The sequence below is a fragment of the Heterodontus francisci genome, chromosome 1 (assembly GCF_036365525.1).
Source record: "Heterodontus francisci isolate sHetFra1 chromosome 1, sHetFra1.hap1, whole genome shotgun sequence".
Lineage (NCBI taxonomy): Eukaryota > Metazoa > Chordata > Chondrichthyes > Heterodontiformes > Heterodontidae > Heterodontus > Heterodontus francisci.
In genome coordinates this window covers 87,372,140-87,386,261 of record NC_090371.1, presented here as the reverse complement: position 1 = coordinate 87,386,261, position 14,122 = coordinate 87,372,140, and the positions used below count along the sequence as shown (strand labels likewise).

At 44.4% G+C, this 14,122-nt stretch overlaps 1 protein-coding gene across 1 annotated transcript in view; it reads right to left on the bottom strand.

Moving 5' to 3' along the window:
* Positions 1-14,122, bottom strand: part of LOC137370623 (protein unc-13 homolog B-like) — a 783,931-nt gene that overhangs the window by 345,479 nt on the left and 424,330 nt on the right. The window contains exons 6-7 of the mRNA XM_068032730.1: positions 12,123-12,196; positions 746-803 (exon numbers count right to left, since the gene is read on the bottom strand). Of these exons, the coding sequence (XP_067888831.1) occupies positions 746-803; positions 12,123-12,196 (132 nt within the window). The remainder of the gene's footprint in view (positions 1-745; positions 804-12,122; positions 12,197-14,122) is intronic.

The window sequence follows — 14,122 nt, the reverse complement described above, 5'->3', positions numbered from 1 at the left end:
AAATCCTCTTTGACCAAGTTTTTGGTCACACCTCCCAAATCTCCATGCTTGAGATTCTTTTTTCTTAATGTTAAAAGGAGCTGTATAAATGCCAATTCGTGTTATTGTGCATCTCTGCTTCTGTGGTGTTTTAGGGGAATTAAATGGTTCCAGTAAATTCTACTTACATTTATTTTGAACAAATGCAAAACCCATTTACACCCAAATTCTCAAACTTGATACTTTAATTATTTGGCATTCCACTTGTGTGGTATTAGTTTTCTGACAAACTGAAGTAAATTCTGTCTCTAAAATTGAAATAGCATTCACAATAGTAAAGTACAAGTTGGCTTGCATTGAGAACTATCAATATTCTGCAAGTGTGCGTGCTTGATGAAATGAACAGTACTGTGCATATTCATGCATCAACAATTTCCCCCTCTTTCAACACACAAAGGAAACATTTGCCTGTAAAAACAAAGCAGCACATGTCTGCCTAGTGGAATTCTAGTTTTTTTAAAATCGTAGCTATCACAAAGGTACACTCGGTATAAAATTATTAAATATCTCCTGTTGTTGGTGAATTTTCCAACTATGATTTTCAAATAAAAGGCTGTAGGGTGAATATTAGAAAGAAACAAAAAATAATATGCATTTTAGATATGAGAATGAAAAATACAACAAACAAATCTCCCTAAGCAAGGCACTGAACATGATTCAAGCTGCAGAAAACTTGACGGTAATCACGTTTTAAAGAAAAACTTACAACACTGTGAGGGAGCAGTGGGCAAAGGCTTCTTCTGAACTTCTTCACCGATTGAGTACTAGGTAACACATAGGAAAGTAAAGTGTTAATCAGACATATTGACATATTACATTTTATTAAAAGTACCACTGGAGGAACAGTGGCAATGATATTGATATACCAACATTATAAAAATAAAATCCAGATATATTTACTGAGAACGTAGTTAGAATTTATTGACATGCAAAGAATCTAAATAAAAGCTTCTGATGGAGCTACTCAATCCCAGGAAAACATGCTACTAGAAAAATACAGAGTACTCAGCTGGTAGTGTGTTTATCCTGGTCACAGAGCTCTGCATTGCTGGTCTGAAGTTAAGATTTTGACTTTGTGAGCTAGTGTAAAACAGCTGATTTAGAGTTGGATGCCTGTTTTACATTGCTCCTGATTTTAATATCCATTAATTTCAAAGTTTGAGTCTACCCAAGATATTCATTGAAACAAATAAAGCTGCTCTAATTCATTGACAACTGCTCCCTCCCAGAGAAGTTACTGGAACAGCCTTAGAGAAAAATTGAAATGATAGGTCTCTATTAGGACAGGAGTTAAAAATTAGTAAATATTTTTAAAACTTATTTTTAAATGTACATATGCTAATAATTTCTGCAGAGGTTCTTTTCCCACCATTATCTTCAGTGGAAAATCTGTCGAAACATGGAGACTCTGGGGGTGGAAACATAGGTGTGCCGCAGTGTTCCTAACGATGGGACTGGAAGTTGTCATAACTTCCGCTTCCAACACAAATCCCGTTTTCTACGCGATTTTAAATTTAAATTCGCCATGTGGCAACAGGCATGGGGGACACATGGGATCATGCAGTGGGGGCAGCCTTTCATTGATGGAACCTGCCGTCACTGCCACGAGCACCATGATACCACAGATATAAAACATTCTGTGCTTGCAGTCTCAAGGATCAGCAGGCTTCCTTTCATGTAAGTATCGTTAAAATAACTTAGTTGAAGCTTTCACTTAAATCAAAATGTTTTTGCCTCCCTTATTTTGTGAAAGTCACCACCAACTTCATATCATTTATTTTCCCTCATCCAAAGTGAATGACATGGCAGCAAGCAGGCAGTGTCCTGCCCCATGGTTCAGTGATGTCTCCCTGCAGGTTCTCCTCCAAGTCGTCAGGGAATGGCGGGAGGTCCTCTTCCCTGCAAATGGAGTGTGAAGACTCTCCCGCCTCACCAACCTGGCCTGGATGGAGGTAGCAGAGGAGGTCTCGAACCGTGGGGTCACTTGTAGACCGTGGGTGCAGTGTCACAAGTGCATCAATGACATGCTCAGATCAGTGAGGGTAACTGGTCCTGGCAAAGCTGCTCCACTGTTTTCTTCCATGGCTCTGTGACTTTAAGCCAGAGGGTACACAAGGAATGTCGTGGAATGCATGAGCAGCCTTGGTGCCATTCACAAAATGATGTTGAACCAAGATGAAGATTGGCATTGTTATGTGATTGGATGTGTTGTGCGAAAGTCAAGGCAGAATGAGTGATGTTGATGTATATATGCAATGTTTGTAACGTATCATTTGCCATGTTATTAAATTTGTACTGCCAGCTGCAGGATAAACAAAGCCACAACCAGTGCAAGCATGCTAAGACGGGAGGAAGGGTCCCTGACATCAGGCTGATGACCAGCGGCAATGGCTGAGGAGGAGAATTCAGAGATCGCGAGACAGGAGGGAGGCAGGGTGGGTGGAGATCGTGAGGCAGGATCCACAAGGTGTAAGGATAAGGTGTCATCTCTGCTCTTGCAGCCATAAGTGGAAACTGAAGAAAACTGTGTGAACTCATGTGAAGCACATGTTTAAAGTGCCTCTGTTTGTGTCTCCACTGCAGGTGCCCGCACGTGAATAGCAGAATGCCATGTGGCCCAAGAATCCTCCTTTGCAGAGGATGAAGAAGTCAATGCAGCAGAGGATGCACCGTCACTGTCTCTTATTCCACCTCTGCCAGCACAGATACATCCACACAGCCCACAGGGAGTTTTAGATTAGAATCTGGGTCACAAGTTGGTGTGCACAACACAGACATGTTCCAGCAGCTGAGGGAGCATGTTCCAGCTGGGACACCTGACAATCGGAGGGCTGCTGGGCACCAGGCCCCTGCTCAGCCCCACACTCATGATGATCCTCTGTTTGTTGCTATGAGAAGTCTGCTGGATGTGTAGCAAAGCCATGTGGGAAATATGTCGGAGATACCCGAAGTCATGCGTGGCTTTGCACGTGTCATGGAGGAGTCCATGCAAGCCATGATGTCTGCCATGTCCCAGGCATTTGAGGGTATGGCTTCCTCAGTCAAGAGTTTGGCGAGCTCCGTGGTGAGTCTGGTTGAGTACTCGAGCCATATGAGATCTGACCTGCATTCCATCACTGTTGCTGTGGGCTCCAAGCAGCAAAGTCTAAATGAGAGGCGGAAGAGGAACCTGGACCTCCCTCCAGGTGACCCTTTCCCTCAGGGTGACAGGCAGGTGCCATCGTGCACAAAGATGGAGGAGAAGCGCCTGCCAGCTGAACCAAGGCCTTCCTCTCAGGACGCCCCCAGGGAAAACAGCGTCTCGTCTTCCACCCCCCCCAACATTGACCCCCTTACCTCCAGCAGGCGAGCACATGGGGAATATTCTCGCACCATGGCTGCAGACCTCCAGTAGGATGGAGCCGTCAAGGCCCTGTTCCTCCAGAGGACACCTGCCATGGTCATCCACAGCAATGGGGCAGCGCATTGAGCAGACTGCCTCCAGCTCAGCTGCTAAGGTTGGGGTAGCACCTAGACATAGTGGGAGAAAAAGGAAATTGAAACAGTTTTGATCACGAAGGTGGCACCGGTGCTGTACAAATTGTGACGATTGAAAAGATTTATGAATACATTTTTATTTCATGCAAAATTTGATCCACTCTCGGTAATGTTTTGCTTGGTTACAGATGGATACAAAGAGGTTTTTTGGAGGCCTATGGCAGGAATGCAATGTTGTTTGCAAAGCAGCTCAAGAAATGTCCAGTGTCCATATCTCATTGGAATTTTAGCCTTCAATCTTCAATAATGGCTGCTTTCCCATTGATGACTCATAACTTTTTCCAATATCATCATGCCTTACATTGTTTTCTACGGTCAAAACTTAACGCTGCTTGCAATAGTTTACAGTCGTTTTCATCGAAGTCCATGGATGATTTCAAATGCCAATCCCATGAAAGTGCAGCAATGCTTTGTTAAGATTGCAGAACTGATTAAGACCTTATGCAAAAGGGAATTGCTATGGGGAATTGTTATGTTTCTCCCCTCAATGTTCCTTAATGATGTCACTTATTGTTGGCTGCAACATGCATAAGTAAGGTTCTCCCTAATGTCTCTTGCATGTCTCTCCATGGCCCTCATATCAATGACAGCATCGTTGACATTGTTGTCCTCCTCCTCACCCTCTTCATCGTCATCCTCACCTGAGGATGACTGGTGTTCCTCCTGTTCCTCCACCTGCAGAATGTTGCCATGTCTAATTGCAAAACTGTGCAAGACACAGCAGACAACAACTATTTGTGTCACCCTCTGGCGTGTACTGAAGACCCCCTCCAGACTGATCATGGCAACAGAAGTGCACTTTCAGCATGCGAGTGGTGTGCTCAATGATGGCTCTGGTGAATGCGTGAGCAGCATTGTACCTCTCTTCAGCAGCGCTTTGCGGATGTCACACTGGTGTCATCAAACATGTACAAAGTGGGTAACTCTCGTCACCCAGGATCCAGCAGACCCCTTTGGCTGATTCCACGAAAACTGCTGGCAGCTGGGAGTTACTCAAAATGTAAGACTCTTAACAGCTCCCTGGGAAACATGATTCTTTTGTTGTGGTCACAAACCACAAGTCTAAATCAGGGGAAACAATCACTGACCAACACAAGCAAATGGACTGCTGTGTGGAGCACCACCTTGAACTGTGTTCCAGGGAAAATGATGTCACTGATATCACCCTCAATGCAGCCTAGTCTCTGCCAGTCATGGACGAGCTGGACGAACTGCCAACAAAATCGGAGCTCAGTAACGCCATCAATTCGCGAGCCAGCGAAAAAGCCCCTGGAAAGGACGGCATTACCTCTGAAATAATCAAGTGTGCCAAGCCTGCTATACTCTCAGCACTCCATGAATTGCTTTGTTTGTGCTGGGACGAGGGAGCAGTACCACAGGACATGCGCGATGCCAATATCATCACCCTCTATAAGAACAAGGGTGACAGCGGTGACTGCAACAACTACTGTGGAATCTCCCTGCTCAGCATAGCGGGGAAAGCCTTTGCTCGAGTAGTTTCAAACAGACTCCAGAAGCTGGCTGAGCGTGTCTACCCTGAGGCACAGTGAGGCTTTCGAGCAGAGAGATCCACTATTGATAGCTGTTCTCCCTTTGCCAGCTACAGGAGAAATGCCGCAAACAGAAGCCCCTCTATGTTGCCTTCATAGATCTCACCAAAGCCTTTGACCTCGCCAGCAGCCGTGGTCTCTTCAGACTACTAGCAAAGATCGGACGTCCACCAAAGCTACTAAGCATCATCACCTCATTCCATGACAATATGAAACGCACAATTCAGCATAACAGTGCCTCATCAGACTCCTTTCCTATCCTGAGTGGCGTGAAACAGGGCTGTGTTCTCGCACCTACACTGTTTGGGATCTTTTTCTCACTGCTGCTCTCTCACGCATTTAAGTCTTCAGAAGAAGGAATTTTCCTCCACACAAGATCAGATGACAGGTTGTTCAACCTTGCCCGTCTTAGAGCGAAGACCAAAGTACGGGAAGTCCTCATCAGGGAACTCCTCTTTGCTGATGATGCTGCATTAACATCCCACACGGAAGAGTGTCTGCAGAGACTCATCGACAGGCTTGCAGCTGCCTGCAATGAATTTGGCCTAATCATCAGTTTCAAGAAAACGCACATCATGGGACAAGACGTCAGAAATGCTCCTTCCAACAATATCGGCGACCACACTCTGGAAGTGGTTCAAGAGATAACCTACCTGGGCTCAACCATCACCAGCAACTTGTCTCTCAATGCGGAAATCAACAAGTGCATGGGAAAGGCGTCCGCTGCTATGTCCAGACTGGCCAAGAGGGTGTGGGAAAATGGCGCACTGACACGGAACACAAAAGTCCGAGTGTTTCAAGGCTGTCTCCTCAATACTTTGCTCTATGGCAGCGAGGCTGGACAATGTATATCAGCCAAGAGCGATGTCTCAACGCATTCCATCTTCGCTGTCTACGGAGAATCCTTGGCATCAGGTGGCAGGACCGTATCCCCAATGCAGAAGTCCTCGAGGCAGCTAACATCCCCAGCATATACGCCCTACTGAGCCAGCGGCGCTTGAGATGGCTTGGCCATGTGAGCCGCATGGAAGATGGCAGGATCCCCAAGGACGTATTGTACAGCGAGCTTTTCACTGGTATCAGACCCACCGGCCGTCCATGTCTCCGCTTTAAAGACGTTTGCAAACGCTACACAAGTCTTGCGACATTGACCACAAGTCGTGGGAGCCAGTTGCCAGCGATTGCCAGAGCTGGTGGACAGCTATAAAGGCGGGACGGAAGAGAGGCGGGACGGAAGAGAGGCAAGTCGAAGAGCCTCAGCAGTTGGCAGGAAAAGAGACAGCAGTGTAAGGAGAGAGTCAACTGTGTAACAGCCCCAACAATCAACTTTACCTGCAGCGCCTGTGGAAGAGTCTGTCACTCTAGAATTGGCCTTTATAACCACTCCAGGCGTTGCTCCACAAACCACTGACCGCCTCTAGGCGCTTACCCATTGTCTCTCGAGACAAGGAGGCCAAAAAGGAAAGGAAAGGTCACAAAGCAGATATACATTTAAAGAGTGCAAGTCTTTGTGATTGTCAAGACAGCAGGCTGGTCTAACGGAGCTCTAACGGCCACATCAGTACAGTTAATCAGGCCTTGCACTCTAGGGAATCCAGTGATGGTGCCACAGGTCGCAGACATTGCTGCCTGGCTGTCCTCATCTACAGGTAAGTAGATGAAATCATTGTTACGACCAGGTGAGGGGAGGGTCTCAGGCTTCCCTTTCGCACCTTCTCTGGTTTGACCGCAACAGGGTTTATCCTTTTTTAACACAGTGATTGAAGTTACCACCTCAGTGGGTCCTTGATCTGTTCCTCTAATATAATTGCAAATGAACCGATCAGACAGTTTTTCTTGAGTGTAAACAAGAAAGATGTAAGTTTATTATCCTTAACACACTAAACCGGTTAAAATGTAATAAAATATGCTACACACACACACGCACACATTACAGAGGGAAACAGAGTTGGGTGGTTGGAGTAGAGTCTGAAATAAATGGAATTTAAATACAGTTCAGCAGTCCCAGAGTCCTTAGTTGAAACTGTCGTGCTGAAGTCCTCGCTTGGCCACATGCAGTTGCCGGCTTGCTTCTCAGGCACCGGAAGGCAGAAGAGGGTGTTTAATTCTTGTCCCCTAGATGCTGGTTGTGCTGGTCTGTAGGTTTTGGCTTTACCAGCTGCAGCTGAGGCTTCTCTGGATCTTTACTGGAGAGAGGGAGAGAGAGAGAACTGCTCTGTGGATGGCTTCTCAGTTACTGCCTGCTTTATGAGTCACAATTCACAATCCCCCAGAGCTGCACAAGCAGTCACATGACATGACCACCGCTTTGTGTTTTAACGAGGTTCTTCTGGAATTTTCTCTGAAAATCAAGGCTCTCTCCTCTGTCCAGACATACTTGGTGCGGGTTGGCTCTTTCAAAGTCAATGGGTGTCGATGGCTCTTGACGACCGCACTGATAAGACAATTTCAGGTAATTAAATCAGAGAGCACCCCATTGTTCTGGTTCTTCTTTGGCCTCCTTATCTCGAGAGACAATGGATACGCGCCTGGAGGTGGTCAGTGGTTTGTGAAGCAGCACCTGGAGTGGCTATAAAGGCCAATTCTTGAGTGACAGGCTCTTCCACAGGTGCTGCAGAGAAATTTGTTTGTCGGGGCTGTTGCACAGTTGGCTCTCCCCTTGCGCCTCTGTCTTTTTTCCTGCCAACTACTAAGTCTCTTCGACTCGCCACATTTTAGCCCCGTCTTTATGGCTGCCCGCCAGCTCTGGCGAACGCTGGCAACTGACTCCCACAACTTGTGATCAATGTCACAGGATTTCAGGTCGCGTTTGCAGACGTCTTTAAAGCGGAGACATGGACGGCCGGTGGGTCTGATACCAGTGGTGAGCTCACTGTACAATGTGTCTTTGGGGATCCTGCCATCTTCCATGCGGCTCACATGGCCAAGCCATCTCAAGCGCCGCTGACTCAGCAGTGTGTACAAGCTGGGGATGTTGGCCGCCTCAAGGACTTCTGTGTTGGAGATACGGTCCTGCCACCTGATGCCAAGTATTCTCCGGAGGCAGTGAAGATGGAATGAGTTGAGACATCGCTCTTGGCTGACATACGTTGTCCAGGCCTCGCTGCCATAGAGCAAGGTACTGAGGACACAGGCCTGATACACTCGGACTTTTGTGTTCCGTGTCAGTGCGCCATTTTCCCACACTCTCTTGGCCAGTCTGGACATAGCAGTGGAAGTCTTTCCCATGCACTTGTTGATTTCTGCATCTAGAGACAGGTTACTGGTGATAGTTGAGCCTAGGTAGGTGAACTCTTGAACCACTTCCAGAGCGTGGTCGCCAATATTGATGGAGCATCCCATTGTTCTGGTTAGGTGGAGTCAATCATATTTGTCTCCCGTCTAATCCTTTGGTGTTTCAAATGCAAATTTCTGCGGCCATCTTGGCTTCCAGGTTACTTTTTTAAAAATAAGTTATTTGTAAGAATTTCCAGTAAAAGTGTCAGGCAAAGTTCCAATCGATTAAATTAATATTTCCCATTTAGCATATGGGGTTTTCATAACCATTGGTACGTCGAGAAAGAGCATTGGTCACCTCTTTGGTATACCTGTGGGTCACAGAATGCAAGATGCCACATCAATCGCCAGTGGATCCCTGGAAGGAACTGCTGGAGAAAAAACTGAGTGCAGCAGTCACCTTGAGGGCCACTGGCATGGGATTCCCAATGAAGCTGAGTGGCTGCAGGCCATGCTGCAGGATCCTACAAATTTCAGTGACCATTTCACGTGACATTCTTAGGCATCCCTGCCATTGCATCTCTGACATTTGAAGGTAGTTTGTGCTTATCCTGAGGATGTGATGACGTGCTAGTGCCCGTCTTTGATAAGGACGTTCCTGGATGTTTATCATTAGGCGCACCCTCACTTTTCTGTTCTGCCTGTTGCTGCCGCTCAGGCATCATGAGTTGAGGAAATAGAGCCCTCCTTAGTCTCTCACTTTGTTCTTCCTGTGGTTTTAGACAAATTGGGTGCATAAGACCCATGTCACGTTGGCTTTTCTGAACAATAAATAAGCAGAGCGTGGAGATTCAGCCCTCTGTTGCTAGTGAGCTGAAACATCGAGGCAATGAACAGCTCCCTTATGTCTGCCTTTAAATTGCAGCCAGGTAGAAGATACACCCATGGTCATTTGCCCCCTCCCACTCTCCATTCAATTTCCATTATCATTGGAGAAAATGATACGCATGGAATTCAGGGCAAGTTTCTTGACCTTCCAACCTCCTCCTGAAATCCTCCAGCTTGAACCCATCACCCTTGACCCACCCAATGTTACTGTTATCCCTTCCCTCTTACCATTGAGCCTTCCCCCATTACCATGCACAGTGCAATCATCAATGTATTCATGCCATCCCTTCCCCCCCATTCCTAATCCCGTTACTATCGACATGCCGACTCTTATCCTTGAACGTCCTCATGTCGTACTGACTATTGTTGCCGAGTCCCGTTCCCCTCCATATGAAGCTGTTGAATACCCACCCATTAGTCTTAACCTTGCCCCCTACAGAATCCATTTGCCCCCAGTGACTGTGACCATTCCCTCTGCTAGCCAGTACCCTCAATTTGCCCCACAGCTCCCCAACGACAACTGCACTCTCCCTCCCTTTAGACCCTTGCTAAATATCTTCACACAGTACTGATCTAATCCACCTACAACCCCCGTAGTCGACAAAATGCATCTTCACCATCAACATGAACCATTCAACAACCTGGATGCTCCACTCTACCCTGTACTACTCCTCCATGCACCTTATCAACACCATCCATCCCTCCCCAACTACCCTCCCCTGATCCTCCATGCACCCAATCAACTCCACCCTTCCCTCTCCGACTACCGTCACCTGTACCTACATGCACCTGATCAACCCCATCCTTTCCTCCCCAACTCCTCCATGTAGCCCCCGCCCATGCCGTCGCCATCATCCCCTGAGATGATTCACCCTTGCTCATGCCGAGCCTGCAGGCAAACATCCAGTCCAATGCTGTTGTGGAGGCAAACATTCAATCTAATGCTGGCGTGGAGGTAAACATCCAGTGCAATACTGGCGTTTGTTTAATGGATGAATTAAAGAGAGAACAGCACAGTCCTGGGAGTCAACTGCACAAATCCAACTGTTGCACACCACGTTGAAACTTTCATGAACCGGGTGGCAGGGGAATATCACTTGCCGTTCACTTAATCTGGCAATAGGACTAAATTGTAACTATGCATAGGGTAATGAGTATTCATGTTATTTAAATGAATGCAAAGCTGCAAACTGCTACCACGCTGGGGGAACCCCAGAATGCTGGAAACTCGCCACCGACTTAATTCCTCTAAAATATCCTGCCATCGGGAATCTCAAAAATCATCTCCCACCTAATTATATCACCCCACACGCCACCAAATCTGCCATGGCAGACAGCATAAGATTTCCTGCTATGACTTTATGAAACGGCGTAAGTGACCATTTATGGCATTTCTCCAGAGTTTCCATCGAAGCAAGTTACATAGGCAATCAGGGAACCCCTGTGGAAATTCTACCCCATACACTTAAGCAGATAATTTCGAACAAAAACCACTGCGACTAGATTATCCTCCACAAAGGTGCATAATTTGCTGGAGGGGGGCATCTCAGTTTGTTAATTAGACTTTTTCCTCACCCTTCAGCTTGAAAATGTTCTGCGCAACTATTTGCTGGAAGTGCAAGCTAATAAGGGCGTGTCAAGGGCAAAGAGGCATCTGGGACCTTGGTGAACAACTGCACCAGCAGTCTATCTTGTTAATCAATGAAATTTAAGGATTGGCAAAGAACCAGAACAACAAGAGGGAAATATTGTTAATTAGAATTGGAATTAGATACAGAACGAAAAAAGGCGGGAAAGCAAGATTGGATTAAAAGAGGAAAAAAAAGGCAGAAAGGAAAAGAACAAAAAGAACAAAAAATAAATTTTAAGTTTGCAAATCTTGAGCAACAATTTACAGGAATGAAACTCCACAGTTTCAGCTGACCTCTTTCGGGGCCAGCTAGGTTCAGTGGCATTGCCGGAGCAGAAATCTCTATATTAAAAAGATACTTAAGCTGTTAAGTAAAAGTCCTAACTTTCTGTGCTGAGTTTAATTGGCAATTTATATGCAAATGCAGCAATTTCTTGAAAATTACAGGGAGGTTGCTGTTCTTGTGAGGTCAAAGGGGAGTGGCACAAATAGTCCAGCAATTTGTGGTAATCCGTAATTCATGGGACATCTTTTCCTCAGCTCAGCTTGCCAAATGATTTGCACGTTAGTGACAGTGTGCATATTAAATTTGTGTCATTTTGGTAGCAAATTCTGGCTTACTATGTTTTCCACTATTGTGGTGTTGACAGCCAAATTTAAATATTCAAATGGACGCCTAGACCTCTTTATATCAAAAATGGATCTACTGGTGTTGGTTGTGAAAGTTGAAAGGTCCAAATCATTGGTGAATGAGAAGTGGTTTTCTGTTTATTCATTCTCTTCCCACCGCAAGATTGCTGTTTGAAAACACAGCATTTCTCTTTTAAAAAACATGGAAAATCAGGAGAAGGGCTGAAAATTAATTGCTCTCTGTACCAGTTATCCTATTCCTTGCCTTTGACGGTGAATTATCACTCCCAACCTTTATGGCAATTGAGAAAAATGTAGCCATAAATAAAATGAAAGTGTTTGGTTTAATAAGGCTGTGCCATTTATAGTTGGACTAAGTTTGCATTACTAAAATATACATGCATTTTTAATTTTCATTTTCTAAAGAGACTATCATATTTACAGTTTTGGGGTATCTTTTTTCAAGAGCTCTTCAAAAACTCACTCTCACTGATAATTAAATGATTGTTTCAACAAGTTCTTAATATTACTGTCATGATTTCACAATTGTACAACTGCTGAGCTCCACTTCAGCTGCATTTTTTCCATTGGAACATCATTGTACAGTTGATTGCTCAATTTCTTTTACCCACCTCATCATGGTCCCTTAGTGCATTCAACTGCTCTAGTTTCTGAGTCCAATATTTTGCCTCTTCTTCTGGGATATCTGTAAATGAAACATTGCTGCAGATATTAAGTTTTCAGATAATTAACCTAGATCTTACTGTCAATCTAATTTTCATGACTGAGAGAAAACACAGCAAACAATAAAAGCATACAAAATAAATGCACTAAGTAGTAGAACTAAATAGTTCTACATAATTTATCATAGTCTCCTTTCCCCCACTCTAAATAGTCAATTTCCCTATTCCAGGTCTTAATCTTTGATGTCCTGTAACCTGTATTTAGAAGGAAACAACCAAGGTGGCTAGTTTTCTGATTTTCTGAAGTATCAAGCCTCTGCTTTGTCTCACAGACACATGGAGAGAAAAACTATAGGCATGATCTTGGGGTCTATCACTTCTGAGTGCAACCCCAACATGCATTTGATTTCTCCAATTCTTTTAATTAAATATTGTTCTCCCCTTAACTTTTTAGGCTCATCCTGATTACATCATTATTTCTGTGTTCAGTCAACAGTCTCTTTGCATACTTCTACCAATATCACCTGACTATTGCACAGCGAAAATTCCTTTTGCCTTTAGACAAACTAGATAGTGCTCTGTGGAGCAAGCTGCACTAGATGAGATGGAAGAGGGTCTATAAAGCTGGAAGAATGACTTCTGTCCAAGGAGGCCACCCCTCTAGTTATCTCACACCAGCTAATCACAAAGTGACTTATGAACATACAAAATAGGAGCAGGAGTAGGCCACTCGGTCCCTCGAGCCTGCTCCGCCATTTAACAAGATCATGGCAGGTCTGACTGTAACCTCAACTCCACATTTCCACCTACCCCCGATAAACTTTCATCCCCTTGCTTATCAAGAATCTATCTATCTTTGCTTAAAAATATTCAAAAACTCTGCTTCCACCGCCTTTTGAGGAAGAGAGTTCCAAAGACTCACGACCCTCTGAGAGAAAAAATTTCTCAACTCTGTCTTAAATGGACAACCCCTTAGTTTTAAACAGTGACCCCTAGTTCTAGATTCTCCCATAAGATGAAACATCCTTTCCACATCCACCCTGTCAAGACCCTTCACGATCTTATATGTTTCAATCAAATTGTCTCTTACTCTTCTAAACTCCAGCGGATACAAGCCTAGTGATATTTATAATGAAATATTGTTTTCTATTGTTGAAGATTATTTCAATGTATAACTTTCAAATTCACTCTGCAAGAACACATTCTGTCTTCGAACAAGAAACACTACAAAAGGAAAATCACACTCCACTTAAAATCACACAATCTTACGGAGCACGTCCAACATCTTCTTTGTTGCTTTCTGTAGGTGAAGAGAGTTTCTGAATAAATTGTTTTACAAAGTACAGAGCAAGGCAATTTTTTTTAAAGGCTTTTGGACTGTTGTTTCATCCCAAGTAACAGCAGTAAACAGCCAGCACACAACAGAAAATATAAAAATTTATATCCCAGGAGATCATGCTGAAGAAAGTTTTAAATAGCAAATATTTGCCAAATTTTTAGCATCTTCTTACAAAGATGTACACTACCAGTTAAGGGCAAAACACATGCTACAACAGTACAGTTAATAAAAGTTAACAGAACAGCACATGAAGTGTTTAATAAAAAAATTACTGCAAAACCCAATCATGACTTTACAGAAGTAATAGTGCAGATGCTGGAAATCAGAAATAAAAACAGAAAATGCCAGAAATGCTTAGCAGGTCTGGCAGCATTAGCGGAGAGAGAAACAAAGTTAACGTTTCAGATAGAGGACCAGAAGTCCTCAAACTGAAATGTTAACACTTGTTTCTTTCTCCATAGATGTTGCCAGATCTGCTGAGCATTTCCAGCATTTTCTGTGTTTAATTCATTCATGACTTTATTGAGTACAAGTCTAAGTTAAGAATGGTGGGGGGAAAAGACTATTCAGCCACTTTAGGAACAAGTGATACTTTTTCATTTACCCTCCG